The sequence below is a fragment of the Oncorhynchus tshawytscha genome, linkage group LG10, assembly GCF_018296145.1.
Source record: "Oncorhynchus tshawytscha isolate Ot180627B linkage group LG10, Otsh_v2.0, whole genome shotgun sequence".
In the NCBI taxonomy this organism is placed as follows: Eukaryota; Metazoa; Chordata; class Actinopteri; order Salmoniformes; family Salmonidae; genus Oncorhynchus; species Oncorhynchus tshawytscha.
The window spans coordinates 22,207,930-22,224,386 of NC_056438.1; the positions used below are offsets into that span (position 1 = coordinate 22,207,930).

General features: G+C 42.5%; 2 protein-coding genes across 4 annotated transcripts in view; one reads left to right on the forward strand and one right to left on the reverse strand.

Moving 5' to 3' along the window:
- Nucleotides 1-16,457, reverse strand: part of si:ch73-335l21.1 (insulin receptor substrate 1-B) — an 87,448-nt gene that overhangs the window by 12,937 nt on the left and 58,054 nt on the right. The window contains exon 4 of one of the 3 annotated variants that reach the window (XM_024434658.2): nt 15,216-16,330. The exons of the other annotated variants lie outside the window; for them this stretch is intronic. Coding sequence (XP_024290426.1) covers nt 16,323-16,330 — 8 coding nt within the window. The 3' untranslated portion in view covers nt 15,216-16,322. Of the gene's footprint in view, nt 1-15,215; nt 16,331-16,457 lie in introns of those variants that run through there. 3 annotated transcript variants of the gene reach the window in all.
- Nucleotides 317-5,477, forward strand: LOC112259957. The gene is made up of 3 exons (XM_024434659.2): nt 317-473; nt 616-677; nt 2,519-5,477. The coding sequence occupies exons 1-3, from the start codon at nt 445-447 to the stop codon at nt 5,179-5,181; spliced, it is 2,754 nt and encodes a 917-aa protein (XP_024290427.1). The 5' UTR covers nt 317-444; the 3' UTR covers nt 5,182-5,477.

Consider the following 16,457-nt stretch of genomic DNA (forward strand, 5'->3'; position numbering starts at 1 on the left):
ATTCTGGAGGATGCAATCAACATAATTGGTTGCACCTGTGTTCACATGGGCCTGGCATGTGTTCAGTGAGGTGAAACGTTCAGAAAATTTCAGGACGCAAATAGAAACGTAACAGCGCTAACGCGATTCCCTGGTCTATTCTATACAGACAATAATATGTTTTAATCTACACAATACATCCCTATTGAAAAATACTATAATGTTGCACTCTTCTGAACGGGTCCTGAATTAGATGCACCTGTTGAGATAGCAACAGGCACATCTAATATGCTAATCAAGGGGCTCTCTGACCACAGTGTGCTATTTAACAACTAGAGGAGCAAGAGGTTGATGAAACAAGGCGTTTTTAAATTGATCTTTTTACCTTGGACTCTTTTTCAGTTACAATCTACTACAATCTGATTGTGCTGTCGTGTATCATATGTTGGTTGCTGGCCAGCAATAATGTCAAGGACTTTAAGACTTAATTCGAGGTATGTTCTTCTCTTAATCAAGTAACCTCAGACTATTGCCTAAATACTTTGTGTACTACGATAACAATGAGAAATTGATTTGTCTTTCAGTAATGTAATTGTCACTAATGAAATCAAACTTTATTTCTATTTTGTATTACAGACTTCTGTTCCTGTGTCTGGTATTCGCTACTGTGGAAGTCAGTAGTTCATATTTATCAAGGGGTAAGAGTAATAAGCATGATACTGTTTCTATTTTTAACTTATTGCACAAAGTGAATGTTCTTTTTGGGTCATATCTATGTCCGTGAAGTTTTTGTTTGTTATAGACTTCAATACGTGAGTTGGACGAATGGTTAACAATATCCAGCTGCCCAGGGTTATTGCTCAGAATCTATCCTTACATAACCTGTGTGCTTGACCTCACATCTTGTGACATTAAATTGTTTTGAGGAGATATGATTTAGACTGTTTGGAAACCACATGCTCAGTGAACTTCCATAGCTGCTGTTACTTTATTAGTAAGCATACATATTAAATGTAAGGACAAGGCCACTTTAAAAAAATATATATTTAGGGCTCAGCATTTTTTTTTTGTCTCAGTCCAAATAATCTGACTAGGAAACTGCACTACCAACATGTCCCTTTAAAAAAAAAAAAATGTATTCAGTGATGCAATTGATGTGAGGTTGTAGTTCACTTCCCAACAATTTTACTGAGTTACAGTTCATATAAGGAAATCTGTCATAAATGTAAAATTCACTAGGCCCTAGTCTGTATTTCACATGACTGGGAATACAGGTACCTTTCTTTAAAAAGGTAGGGGCATGGCTCAGAAAACCAGTCAGTATCTGGTGTGACCACCATTTGCTTCATGCAGCACAACAGCTCCTTCACATAGTTGCTCAGGCTGATTGAAGAGGAGTGGGACAACATTCCACAATGGCTGTGTGATGTTGCTGGATATTGTCAGGAACTGGAACACGCTGTTGTACATGTCAAACCAGAGCATCCCAAACATGCTCAATGGGTGACATGTCTGAATATGCAGGCCATGGAAGAACTGGGACACTGTGTACAGATCCTTGTGACATGGGGCTGTGCATTATTGCTGAAACATGGTGATGGCGGCGGATCAATGGTACGACAATGATCTCAGGATCTCATGGTATCTGTGTGCATTCACATTGCCACCTTTTTAAAAAATGCAATTTTGTATATAAAAAATGCAATTTTGTATATTTGCCCATACATGCCACCATGGGGCACTCTGTTCACATTGACAAACTGCTCGCCCACACAACGCCATACACGCTATCTGCCCGGTACAGTTGAAACTGGCATTCATCCGTGAAGAGCACACTTCTCCAGTGGCCATCGACTGTGAGCACTTTGCCACTGAAGTCAGTTACGACACCAAACTGCAGTCAGGCCCAGACGCTGGTGATGACGAGCATGCATGTTTTTTGGGGGGGGGGTTGTGCAAACCCAGTTTCATCAGCTATCTGTGTGGCTGGTCTCCGACCATGCAGGTGAAGAAGCTGGAAGTGGAGGCCAAGGCTGGCATTGTTACGTGGTCTGCGGTTGTTATGCTGGTTGGACGTACTGTCAAATTCTCTAAAAACGACGGTGGTGGCTTATGGTAGAGAAATTAACATTCCTTCCCCTGGTAACAGTTTTGGTGGACAATCCTGCAGTCAGCATGCCAATTGCACGCACCCTAGAAACATAAGGCCACTCTAAAATGTGCAGTTCTGTCACATCAACACAATGCCACATGTCTTATTGTCCCCAGCACAAGGTGCACCTGTATAATGATCATGCTGTTTAATCAGCTTCTTGATATGCCACACCTGTCCGGTGGATGGATTATCTTGGCAAAGGACAAATGCTAATTTACAGGAATGAGAACAAATTTGAGAAATAAGCTGTTTTTGACACTTCTGGGATCTGTTATTTCAGGATATGGGGACAACACTTTACATGTTGCATCTTATATTTATGTTCAGTATATTTAGACATGACATTCATTAACAATACTGAATTGCACTCTTATTTCCCTGTAGGCAGGCGAGCAGTACACGAACAGAGAAGTTCTCTTGGTACACAGGGCCCAAGAAAATGGAGGACTTTCAACAACCCTTACACATTTAGCCAGAGCCATAGTCTTGGCCCAAGCCAACCGGTCCCCAGTAGTGTCCAACCTGACCAGGCTCAGATTGTCTTCAGCCTGAGACCGGGAGTCCAGACTGGGAGAGAAGGTTCCCCTGATGGTGAGGAGTCTCCGCCTTCCAACAGTCAATCTAACAGCTTTTCAAGCAGCTCTGTGCCCAGTAAGACTGTCCATTTTCGTACCTACCCTTCTAGTGGCCTAGTTAGCCCACTTGTCCCCAGAACCTGGGGTGCCTCTGGTACTTTTCATTCAGTCTCAAACCCTATGACCCAAAGAAGCCATGTTACCACCAGTAGTTTGCAACCTGCCAGGGACACATTTGGCTCCCCTGTTGTTGACGACAACCCCATCCCCGCCCAACAGGCTGAAAACCCTTTGAGCAAGAATGAGCGATCCAAATACAGGACTTTTCTGTCTTCCTACCTCTTCAGGGAATCCCAATCCACTTCCAGCAGCTCTGAAACCACTCACAAGGGCCCTAGTCAAGGAGTGAAGACCATTAGCAGACTTGGTGCTGCCTCTGCTACCCAAAGTGAAGGAAACTCTAGTGTTCATGAGTCTGGAAGATCCACACATGTCCAAAGGGGTTATGGCTCTCAGTTGTACCCTACAGCCATTAAGTCTGCCAATGGACAACAAGTGCACCCACCAACTCTGAGCCAATCCGGTTCTTCTAAAGTAGATGCTACCAGTGAAGCCCAACATGCTTCTAGTATCAACAAACCCTTCCATCACAGTGCTAACTTTGCTCAAAGTGGAGGTAGCCCTAGTAGCTATTTCCCGGGTGAAATGGCTGATACTCAGGCTAAAAGTGCTTTCAGCAGAATTCAACCTCTTATTAGATTTGGCTCTTTCTGGAACACAATGGCCCCCACTGCAACTCAACCCACCCAAAGTCCCTCTGAGCCTGCAGAGAGAGAAACTGCCCCTGACCAGTCTTTGAAAACCAGGAGTGGTTATGTCCTTTGGAAGAAACCTGGGCTAAGCAGCTCATCCAGTGGTCAGTACGGGTTAGCCACCGGTGGTTACAAACCTGGAAAATCCACAAATGTCAATACACTCGGAGGGTTCCAATATCAAGATCCCGAAAAAACATTGGCTCCCATCGTGAGTGACGATGTCATACCCTCTGTTGCTATCAGAACTTCAGTCAACACAAACACTGCAAAGCGTCAGGGTACTGGCTGGAGAAATAGTCATGGTATACCTAGGGGCATGATAATGAGTTCTGTCAGTGGGTATCCAGATGTATACAGAAAGTATAGCTTTGCCCCTAGAATTCGAGTAGCTTCCACTACAACTTCCTCTGCCCAAAGCGATACTCTAGCCCCAATGACATTCAAATCAGGTCCACGAGAAGTCCAACTTGCGTCCATAGAAGACGACCTAGTCTCTAACAGCCTGCATGCCTCCAGCAATGTCCAGTCTTCAGAAGTGCAGACTACTACCACTGACATGTCTGGCTCTACCACGAGATCCGGTAGGCCTTGGTTTCTTAGATCTACACCTAGCGAGGATAACGAGGCTAAAATCGGCCATGTTTTCAAGGGATCCCAAACAACCCTACTACAATCTCCCCAGAGTGAGAGTCTAAAACATGTTCAGCCAACTTTTAGTCTGCCCGGCAACAATGTTTTCCATGACCGTTTGACTGCAGGAGAGGCTAAACCTGGTCCAACAAGCTCGGCCCCTTTCAAGCCTGAAGCTAGATTCAACATGTTTGGGTCTGTAATTTACAGACTGCCCAAAGGTTCCAGATCCAAACAGAATGAATGTGTTCTGGGCATAAAGCTCCCAGGTAAAACTAGGCTCTCGGGCAGCAATGTATCTGCCCCTGCTGAAATCCAGCCCACCTCCATTACTTTAACAGCCAGTCAGAGCCAAAATATCCACAGTAAAGAAACTTCTCAAAGCAGTGACTCATTTCGCAAAACTGTGAATCATTCTAGTTATGAAGACTCCAATTCTCACCCATGTGACTCGGATAGAAATGAAATGACAAGCAATCCCTTTAGGTTCATATCTGGTAAACTCTCAAAAAGCCAGAATAGCTATGCTTTCATGGGCTTCCAAAAACCTATAAGCAAAGCAGGATCAACCCAGGACAAGGATGCTGATCTCTGTGCACAAACAGTGCCTCCCATCAACAAAGCGCATCCACCCCCAGTTGTGCCCACCTCTGCCCCCAGTGTCCACCCAAGCCATCCCAGAATCCAAGTTCAACCAGGCCTAAGCATCACTGAACTCACAGAGAGTCGCAAACCCACCAGCAGCGTTGTAAAGGGCAGACGTATGAAGGTGAATCGCGTGCAGAGCCAACATAGTATTTCACCTTCGAACGACAGCGCCTCCCAACCAGCCAAGCCCCAAACTATGAGGTTCAAGGCTATCCAATTTGCTGATATCCTAGGAAGTGCCTCTTTCAGTGGAATCCAACCCAGGGGAAGCTTCAGACACCGTGTGCAGTCAACATCCAATACCCCAGCATCAGGTGAAGATGGTGGCGCACTGGACAAAGACCAACCAACAGCGAGGGTTGGGGTCACCCCCAGGTGAAGGAGGGGACCCCAAGGCCTTACCATTCCCCAGTGCTGCTGCTCCGAGTGGAGAGGGGGATGTGGGTAGTGTCATAGGGGCTGTTCAAAGTGGTAGGGGACTTTAGTAGTTTGGGAGCCATGAGGAAAGAACTTAACTAGTTGAGGGTGTCTGCAGGTAATCTTTCCTTGACGTCAGTCCAGTTTGAACTCATGAACAACGTGACCTGACCCCATAGCCCTGCTCTCAAGTATTTATTCAGAACATGGTTGTGCTTGTAAATGTGAATTTATAATAAATATTCATACTTAAAAAAATGTGTTCTCTTTTAATGCAGACTAGCCATTGGGTTGAAACCTAACAATTCAGTGTAGACCAACAGGATTGCAGCATGGTTAAACTTTTGTACAGGTGACACCATAAGTGTTAATGTTATGTGATGTTAGACTTTCTCTTTGGGAAGAATGTACTTTATGTTGAATCAACCATATTCCCCACTAGCTTTTTAGTCTCGCTTGTCTATTTTATCTGGTTAGCCACATCTGACATTGGTTTAGCGGCTTATAAATATAGGATGTATTAACCAGCAATTACCCAGTTCAAGTGCTGACATCTCAAGGACAAAATACAGTAAATTAACAAGTAGTGATTTAAAAAAATTTTTTTTTTTTACATCTCACCCCAAGAAGCCCATTCTCATCTAAAACTAGTGCACTACATAGGGGAGAAGGGTACCATTTGGGATGCACTCATGGTCCACTGTACATAACATTAGGGTTGTTTGGAAACAAATTATTTGGATTTTGTCATGGAGTATTAGTTAGGGGAAATGGGATTTTGTTGTTAAAATGAGAGTTTACCCATCTGAGTCCCTTTTAGCCAGAGGACCTACACAATCTACGGACATACTTTCTCTCCAGTCTCTGAGGGTTTGGCATAATGGTCCCTTATTTGACAACCACATGGGAAAACGTATTTGTATTTTAATGACGACTGTTCTTTTGGATGATGCCAAAAGTCTCGTTTTACAATGTCTCACAAAGTCTGTAAATGTCTTATGTTCACTAGAGGAAGGGGGAAAAATGGGTCAAATGAGATCGAAACAATAGTTGAAAAGGTTGAAATACATCTGTCATAAGAACATGAACATTGATTATTGTCAAGAGACAATCCCCCCGAGTTCTAGGTCACATACATATTCAGTAAACCTGATATCCAGATTGTAATCAGTGACGTTCTTGACATGCATACAGTGGAGTAATAGCTGTCTAGACGTGTTGGACTCAATGATTTGAAGTGCACTTACTGCAAGTACCTAGTTAGCCCACTAGGTGGCGTGTGACTCTATTAAAAACCAAAGGCATATTTTTTTCCAGTTCCCCTTGGTTTCCCCACTGTAAGAAGTGTGATGTTAGTGCTTACTTACTACAGGAATCTGTAGAAGTAGAGAAAGGGAACTCAAATATGAAACTATAAAACACATTCACTGTACATAACACTTCATGGAAACCAAACATTATTGCTGGATTAGTCATAGTGCTACTTAGTTTCTTATTTTCTTATATCTTGTGTTTTTGTTCTAACTTATTTTTAGTATTACATTGTTATAGATTACTGTATTATTGGGGTTAGAGCTAGCAAAAAAAGGCATTTCACTGTACTTGTGGATGTGACATTAACTTTGAAACTACATTGAACAAAAATATAAACGCAATGTGAAGTGCTGGTCCCAGCTGAAATAAAATATCTATGAAATGTACCATATGTACAAAAAGCTTATTTCTCTTAATGTGTGCACAAATTTGTTTACATCCCTGTTGGTGCGCATTCTACCCTTTGTCAAGATAGTCCATCCACCTGACAGGTGTGGCATATCATGAAGCTTACAGCATGATCATTAGTTAGCCCACTAGGCAAAATAACATTTTGATTCAGAGCAATAAAGAAATTGAATAATTTATCTGAGCAAACAAGAAACCTTTCAATATATAAATTCAAACAATACTTTAGGATAAATTGGAAGATTGTGCAGGACTATGGAAGTTGAAGGAAGCAATCAATCTTTTCAGACTGTTAGAGTATTTATCTGGTCAATATATCAGTGTATTATGTAAAAATGTGATTGTATTATAAATTGTATTTGAATGTTTAAGGACTCTTGGAAGATTAGTCCAAATGAGGGCTAAAAGAGATCCAAATAAAATAATTGCACAGGTGCACCTTGTGCTGGGGAAAATAAAAGGCCACTCTAAAATGAGCAATTTTGCCACAACACAATGCCACGGATGTGCTCAGGTGTATTTCTGTCTGTAATAAACCTCTTTTGTAGGGAAAAACTCATTCTGATTAGCTGGGTCTGGCTCCCCAGTGGGTGGTGATCCCACCCATTGGCTGCGACCCTGCCCAGTCGTGAAATCCATAAATTAGGGCCTAATTCATTTATTTCAATTGACTGTTTTCCTTATATGAACTGTAACGTTTATAGTTTTGTTCAGTATAGTTTAGTGGCTTTTTACAGGGGATTTTCTACAGTCTGAATTAGAGACACATTTCACAAGTACAGGATGTTGTTGCTTTGGTCCAGCCGCTAGTGATTTAACACAGTTCCATGTGTCCATGCTAAGCTCAAATCACAGCGCTAACAGTCTAATTTATGGAGGATGACCCTTTACCTTTTCCCAGCGTGCAAGCCTCACCAAAATACCCAGTTCTTCGCTTGTCCTCAACTGTCTTTCAGGACCCAGCAGCAGGGGGCCAAGGGAGAAGCTTGGGGGATCTGTCAATCAAGTTGAAATACATTGTACATTGGATTAATGCAACTACCCTACAGCCCACCTCCCCCTCCCCTGCAAAACTCGTAGTGTTCCACTTTCCCATAGAAGTCTCCCTGAGAGTTCAAACCCATCAAAGCCAAGGTGTTAGACTGACGGCTCTTTCTAAGCTCTCTCTCGTAACTCTCTATCTCACTCTGTGTGTGTGTGTGTGTGTGTGTGTGTGTGTGTTTGTTTTTGCATATCTATGTATTTGTATGTGTGTGTTTTCTCTCTTTAAAACTGTCTACCCCCTGGTCCCCCTCTCTCCCACTGTGAGGGGAATTCTGTACCATGTGTCTGTGGTTTTCAGGAAGCTTTCAAGGAAAATAAAGCATGGAGGCCTCACCATCACCTTCCCCTCCCTCCCTCCCCCTCCCTCCCTCGCTACATGTGGTCATTTTATGTTTTCTAACTCTCTCTCTGAACCAAAAACGACAGAGTAACTGAGCTAACGACGTGCGCAACTAAACACATAAACATTGACATCCACTTTCCCATAGAGCATGATTAAGAGGGGGGTGGGGTATTGAAGACATTTTGGTTTGGCTAAGAACACTGTGAAAAAGTGGGAGGAAAGAGGTCACAGAAAGGGGCTGAAAATACATTTGAAAGGGCTGGGTCTGCTGTGGCCTTTGCAGATCAAATTACTTCAGATACCAGAAGCATTGGAATCGCTGAGTTTTACAATTTCCATATTAGTCTGTACTGTAGTAATTGTGCCGCAATATTTTCACAATAAATTACCTTTAACAAGTGCACAACATAGAATGTAATTGATTAAAAAAGGATAATGTGAATGAGAGGTTGAATAACCGAAACGTATGAAACCGTACGGTTATTATCAAGTATATTGTGAATCTAGAGTTCAGATATTTATCAGTCTATAAAAACATGATATTTGTTCTACAGTGTATTTCTGTGCATCTGGTTCAGGGACTCCTGCTATTTCTGTGTCAAATACAGAGTGAGCTTCCTGTTTGGCCGTGCCAGAGAGGAAGTCATAAAGCAGGAAGACTTCCTGTATTCTTACCAACGTGCCGATGGGTCAGAGCACAGCTACATGCTGCTACATCATATGGAGGTTGGAGCTGATGAATGACAGATCATGGGAAATTAAATGTATTCAAATGCATCCATTCTACACTTTTATTGTGATAAAAAGCCAGTTAATATACTTTTTGATCCCACTATACAGGCTTGAAAAAGCCCCCACATACACATCCAAAAGTAATTCTGTAACATGTTAGTCTTTTTACGTTTTTTGTTTTGTCAAATACAATGATGGATTATTATGTACAATGCCCAGTATCACATCATCACTTATTTATTTTCTTCTATAGCCTACTGATGAGTATTACATACGGTATACATTGTAAGCACACACCTGTTGTCTGTGTGTCATGTGGACCCCAAGCCCTACAATGTCTAGTCTGTATGCATGTGTGTGGATCCGCATGCTCCTGTCCGTCACCCGAACACGTGGCTGAGACCAGTGGAGGCTGCTGAGGGGAGGACGGTGCATAATAATGGCTGGAACAGCGCGAATGGAATGGTCAAACACATGGAAACTAAGTGTTTAATGTTTTTGGACGCTGCTTTACAGAGGGTGTGTCCTTCTACCTAGTTTTGCAACTAGAGTTCACAGCCACAGATCCACCTGTTGTCTTCTGGCCTTCGAGGAAAGCTGCTCTCTCTCTCCCTCTCTCTTTCCGTTTCTGTCACTCCCTCTCTTCCCATCCCTCATTTCTCTTTACCTCTCGTCCCCCCTCCCTCTCTATCTCTCATTTCCTCTAGGTTTATGACATGACTGTCTGTGCCCGGTGCCCATCCAAACTCGCTGTCCTCTACCACCTCTCCTTGGCACCATCCCAGAATATTCTCTCTATCTCTCATGGAAGGGGTGTGGCACTGCCACGGAGGCAACGGAACATGGGCATTGACTCTGCGTCTCCATGATGACCAGATGGCGGAAGTTCCCAACTCACTCGATCCCTCTCTACCTCTTTCTTTCTGATGTGGAGGCTCCAAGTGCCATATTCTCATCCCTTCTCATCCATCCATCTCAAAGGCCATTCATTCACAGCTTGGCTCTTTGCAAGACTTTACTCTACTGTCCTGTCCTGTCACGTTACATCAACAATGGTCGCTGTAAGAGCAGCCCTAACAGAGGGAAGCAGTGTGTTTGTGGTTAGCGGTTAGCTAGCGCTTCGCTCCAGTACAGCTTACTTCTTCACCTAGGGCCAAGCCACCGAGCTTTCTGGCTTTTTAGCGTCTCTGTTAACGTCTGTTTAACATTGAGTGGGACATGCCCCCCCCTAAGATCCACGCTCCTGTGTCTGAGGTTAGACTACAAGGTTCACATGTAAGTCTGACAAGGCTAAACATGCCCTGAGGGAAGCATAGAGGAGGTGTTAGGTGAGAGGGAACAAGAGCCAGCTTACAAGAAAAGTGCAATAGGGTCAGGGCCACAGTGAATAGACTACAGATACAGTGTACTTACATGGTTTTCATTGACCTTCTGGTAAAGCGGTTTCATCCTCATATTCACCTAATACATACTGGTGATGATATGTGCCCTTTTCTCCCATATTCCATCCTATTCATGGGCAGGGCAGAGAGAGAGTGAGAGCATCTGTTTCATGTTCATACAGATGTGTGTGTGTGTGTTGTGTTCTCATTCCTATTCATCCCAATGGGGATTTGGTGCACATATAACCTGGGGTTGAGTTACCAAGCCATCTGGGAGAGACAGACACAGAGAATCATCACAACATAGACTTCATTAGGCAAAGAAAGAGTGAGTGGAAAGAGGGAGAGACATGAAAGATACCGACTTTTCTCGCTAATAATGCCCATTGAAACTAATTTAATTGTGATTGAGAGAGCCTGAGAGAGAGAGAGTGTGTGACACACACACACGCACAGCCTTTCCCAGGCACAAACAAAGCAATTGGTCATAATTCCAATGAGATAAGTGATAAACTCTGTTGGCATCTTGCCACTACATAGTCACATCGATCTTATCACTGGGGAGTGAGATGACTAATAAAGGCTTTTTATTTACGGTAACTAATCATTAAACAGTTTTGATTATGGTTGTTAAAGGCTTTATGAGTGTGTTTGTGTGTCTGTCACTACAGTACAGTATGCCGGTACCAACGCCTGCCTTTATAACGGTCTGTGCCCGTCACTTTGCCTTGTTTCCCTTTGTCTCAATCTGTCCCTCCGCACAGACATCTAGACAACTCCTCTTTTAATGAGATCATTACCTTGAATCAAAGGACAACTCCTAGATCTTTTTTGTTGTTGTTGTCGTTTTTTCTTCTCAAGCAACAAAAGTGAAATTGTCACATCACAGTCAAAGAGTATCAGAATTTCCCATTTAGAATAGGAAAAATGTGTATTTTCCCATCATCTAGAACCACCCCCCTATCGTCATGGAGAACAGCAATTAAGCTTAACACCTCCTCCCCCAAACCCCTGAATTCTCCCAAATAAAGTTCATTATACATGATCACTATTCATTCATTTCATTTTAAAAAGAAACAAATCCATTTGGAAATGGCCCATACGGCATTGAGATGAGTCAGAAACATTCATTCTTGTGTCAGAATTGACTACAAGGTGTAAATAGGATCATTTTGGTCATAAAGTCAGTCTGGTCTAAAACGGAGTTTGGAACATCCGTGCGTCACATCGGGTAAATAAAGTTTGGGTTTTGATTTGATGATGTCCATTTGCCCCCTAACATGGTTGTGAACAGCTGCAGTGATTGCTCTCTATCCGATAGCGTACACAGTGAGACAAACCTGCCCAGCACGCCACACATTTTTTAAGCTCGAGAAATACTGCACCAAACACCTTAGTTAGATGTCAAATTGCATGACTAAAACATCCTCGGCAAAACATCAAAACTAATTACAGATTTCTTGAGTTATGTTAAATTAATTCTGAGGATTTTGAGGAAGTGAAATAGGCTTCCAGTCTAGTTTTTCTAATGAGCAACAGAAAAACACAGGTGTCAATCGGTATGTTCAATAGCTCTTTAAAGTGATAGTTCTCTCCAAAGTTAAAGTTTGTCATATATATTGATGCTTTCAGACCTCAACAGTGACTGGGTTCATGACCATTGTCCACCTTTGAGGCCAGAAAGCGTCAGACTTAACTTTGATTTCAGAGTGAACTCTCTGGCTTCAGTTTGGAAGATTGTGGAGTCATTATATAACAAAAGAAAACATTCCCCAAAACCTTTTGGAAACATTGACACTATTTACTGTTTGTGTTCTAATGTGTAAGTGTGTGCTCGTATCACTGCCTTGTTGCACCTTGCAGTGAACCCTCATTAGAAACAAACCCGGCACAGTGAGGTTGGAAACCAACTACTTTCCTAATCTCACCTTTGCATTAGAAACCATTATGGCCAATTGCCCTGACCACAGATCCCAATCTGGTAGCAATAAAGCTGCTTTGTTATTCTACGAGTCCCGACAGTCATGTGACAAGAGGGAGGAGGAAGTGCACGAGGCAGACACCTTGGACTGACTGTCGGAATATACATATGTGCTGGTAGTGAAACGTGGACAGAGAAATGTGGTTCTCTTTGAAGGGTGTTTTCTCTTTCTGTGATGGCTCATATTGGCAACTTATGGTAAGTATTGTTCATGAAGTAATTTCAGAAGTGCTTCCTCTCATACCTTTCTTTCATACGTGTCCCAGAGGCAAACTAATGAGGCAAGATGTCTCTCAAACTTCCAAGACAGTTTTTTTTTTTTTTTTTTGTGCAAAATCAAACAAGAGCCGAGGCAAGGTTATAATAGCATTTAACAAACAAGAAAAAAAAAAGAAAAGGTCTGAACTTGTAGCTAGCTATTTAATATATTGTCAAAGAGTCAAAACGTATTTTTGTTTTGGCACTGATAGGGCCATCCATAGATGAGGTCCTCAATGGAGTCCTCCACGGGGCCACAACAGCCAGCACGAACACAATACAAACACGAAGGTAGGGGCCATTGGTCAAGTCATTTCATGGGTCACTACATCCTTGAACATCATTGACACATCAATCAGGGCAGGGTACCTTAAGTTTACACAATATTGAACAGCCAATAAGAGAGAAATAAGGGGAAAATAGACTGTATATATTTTGCCCTCATAGCGCTGAAGGGAAAGACAGGGACAGATATATAGACAGACAGACAGACAGATAGACATACAGACAGACAGACAGGCACTTTAGTGCTAATGCATAGCAGAAAGAGTATAAAGTAAGAGCCAAAGAGAGAGAGAGAGAGAGAGAAAGATGGCAACTGAGAAACATAAAGGAGGGCTATCTATGCCTCAGAACCGAATACTTTGCTAACTAGGCTAAAGTTAGCATGTTGCCCACAGCTAAGCGAGGCATGCCATGTTATCAAAGCCAGACGTTAGGTAAGCCAACATTAGCAAGGGCTATTGTTAGCACTTCTTTTATCCCTGTGGACTAGCGTGACAAGATGTCCCAGATTTCCCGGGACAGTCCCCAATTTCCTGGGACAGTCCCCGATTTTGGTAGCTTGTTCCCTGTACCCGGAAAAGTCCCTGATTTGCCCTCAGAAAGAAAAAATAAACTTTGGAAGTTAAATTGAGGCTGATATTTCAATTATCAAATGCTGTATTCAATCAGATTTGCATGTAAAAAATGTTGTCTGTTCCTGTACCAAACTCGTACAGCTTTGCTGCTGACCTTTTAAGACCTTATAGCAACGTTTGAACAGTGGCACATTGTAATCACTGCATGATCAACCATGCCCATGGCCATAAAGTATTGCATGAAACAGTATAGCCTACCAAACGTGGGTGATTCTATAATTACAACACTGAACAAAAATGGAAAACCAGTCGGTATCTGGTGTGACCAACATTTGCCTCATGGAACGCGACATATCTCCTTCGCATAGAGTTGATCAGGCTGTTGATTTTGGCGGGTGGAATGTTGCCCCACTCCTCTTCAATGGCTGTGTAAAGTAGTCTGGACTACACGTTTATCCAGAGCATCCCAAACATGCTCAATGGGTGACGTGTGGTGAGTATAAAGGCAAGAAGAACTGGGACATTTTCAGCGTCCAGGAATTGTATACAGATCCCTGAGGCCATTCATTATCATGCTGAAAACATGAGGACATGGAGGCAGATGAATTGCATGACAACTGGCCTCGGGATCTCGTCAAGGTATCTTTGTGCATTCAAATTGCCATTGATAAAATGCTAATGTGTTCGTTGTCTGTACCTTATGCCTGTCAGTACCATAACCCCACCGCCACCATTGGGGCACTCTGTTCACAACATGGACTTCAGCAAACCGCTCACCCACATGATGCCATACACACCGTCTGCCATCTACCTGGTACAGTTGAAACCGGAATTCATCAGTGAAGAGCACACTTTTCCAGAGTGTCAGTGACCATAGAAAGTGAACATTTGCCCACTGAAGTCGGTTACAACGCCAAACTGCAGTCAGGTCAAGGCCCTGGTGAGGACGACGAGCACGCAGATGAGATTCCCTGAGACGTTTGTGAGGAAATTGTTCTGTTGTGAAAACTCCCAGTTTCATCAGCTGTCCGGGCGGCTGGTCTCAGATGATCCCGCAGGTGACAAAGCTGGAGGTGGAGGTCCTGGGCTGGTGTGGTTACACATAGTTTGCAGTTATGAAGCTGGTTCGACAAACTACCAAATTCTCTAAAACGGCTTATGGTAGAAAAATCAACATTAAATTCTCTGGCAACAGCCCTGGTGGACATTCCTGCATGCCAATTGCAATTGGGCAAAACTTGAAACATCTATGGCATTTTCTTGTGTGACAAAACTGCACATTTTAGAGTAGCCTTTTATTGTCCCCAGTACAATGTGCACCTATGTAATGATCTTGCTGTTTAATCAGCTTCTTGATATGCTACACCTGTCAGGTGGATGGATTATTTTGGCAAAGGAGAAATGCTCACTAACAGGGATGTAAACAAATCTGTGCACACAATTTTAGAGATGTATTCATCAATGTTTTATTTCACCTTTATTTAACTAGGCAAGTCAGTTAAGAACAAATTCTTATTTACAATGATGGCCTACCCCAAGCCAAACCTTAACCCGAACAACGCTGGGCCAATTGTGCGCCGCCCTACGGGACTCCCAATCACGGCCTGTTGTGACACAGCGTGAAATCAAACCAGGGTCTGTAGTGAGATGCAGTGCCTTAGAACGCTGCGCCACTCGGGAGCTAAAGAATAAGCTTTTTGTGTGTATGGAACATTTCTGGTATCTTTTATTTCAGCTCATGAAATATGGGACCAACACTTTACATGTTGCGTTTTATATTTTGTTCAGTGTAGACAGGCTAAGATTACGGAAATTGTGGAGTAATCTATTTCTGTGTTATAATTAATACAAGTATTTGAAAGAACTATTTATGGTTAAATATAGTTCCATACAATTGTTTTTTTTAGTTGTCTTTATCGGCAACAAGTGCCAAGTGTCTCTCTGTGCATTAAATACATATTGACCAGAGCATATTGTGTAGTATGTGAGCATGTTGATATGTGATATAGAATAACTCTGCATTCTTGGATGAGAGGTGTGGGCAGAGAGAGATAGAGATATTGAAAGAGAGTGGAGAGAGAGAAACGTCTGTCAGCTACATTGAAGCAGTGAGCATAAAGTCATTAGAAGCTATGCCGCTAACATCTCTCACAGTAACACAGTCAGGCCAGCTAATTGCTATTATTATTATTATCATCATCATCATCATCGTTATTATTCCAAATATATACCAGTACCAGTGCTCTCTTCTTTGTCCGTTACATCTGGTCGCCACAACATATTCTACTTCAAAAGGAGCACAAAAACTGAAGCTTCTTCAGTTCCTTAGTCAATGCTAAGTTCTTTGTAAAATGGCTACAATAAAAAAATGAGGCACTTTTGAAAAGATATATACTTCTATATATTTCCTTATAATACTATGTATATTCAGCCATCATTAGATGAAATCCTGCTTTTTGATTGGTTAATTGTGTTTTCATTTAGGTTGATGATCGAAAAATATCATTGGCTCCCGGTCCGCAGTCAGTCTTTATTCTTCTCTCTTATTGGCTGAGAGTCCTCCCTTCACGGACTAGAATGGGCACGCATCCCCATTGGTATCGCAACCAATAAACTGAAAGCAACAAAATAAAGGTTTTCCATCCGTCTTTCCAAAGTGCTTTCAGGGGCGTGACCAGTCCAACTTCTCTCTCTTCCCATTGGTTGTCACAAAAGGATGAGGAGCTTAGGGATCTCCAAGTCTCCTGTAATTTCTCCCCCATAATTCCAAGGCCATAGACATCAGCATTCTGGAAGCAGAGGAAATGGTTGGGTTAGAAGAACAGTAGACAACAGAATATTATACGAAGATGAACTAAATATTATGACATTCATCTACTGACTACCACACTTTATCACCAACATTGTTTGCAAATC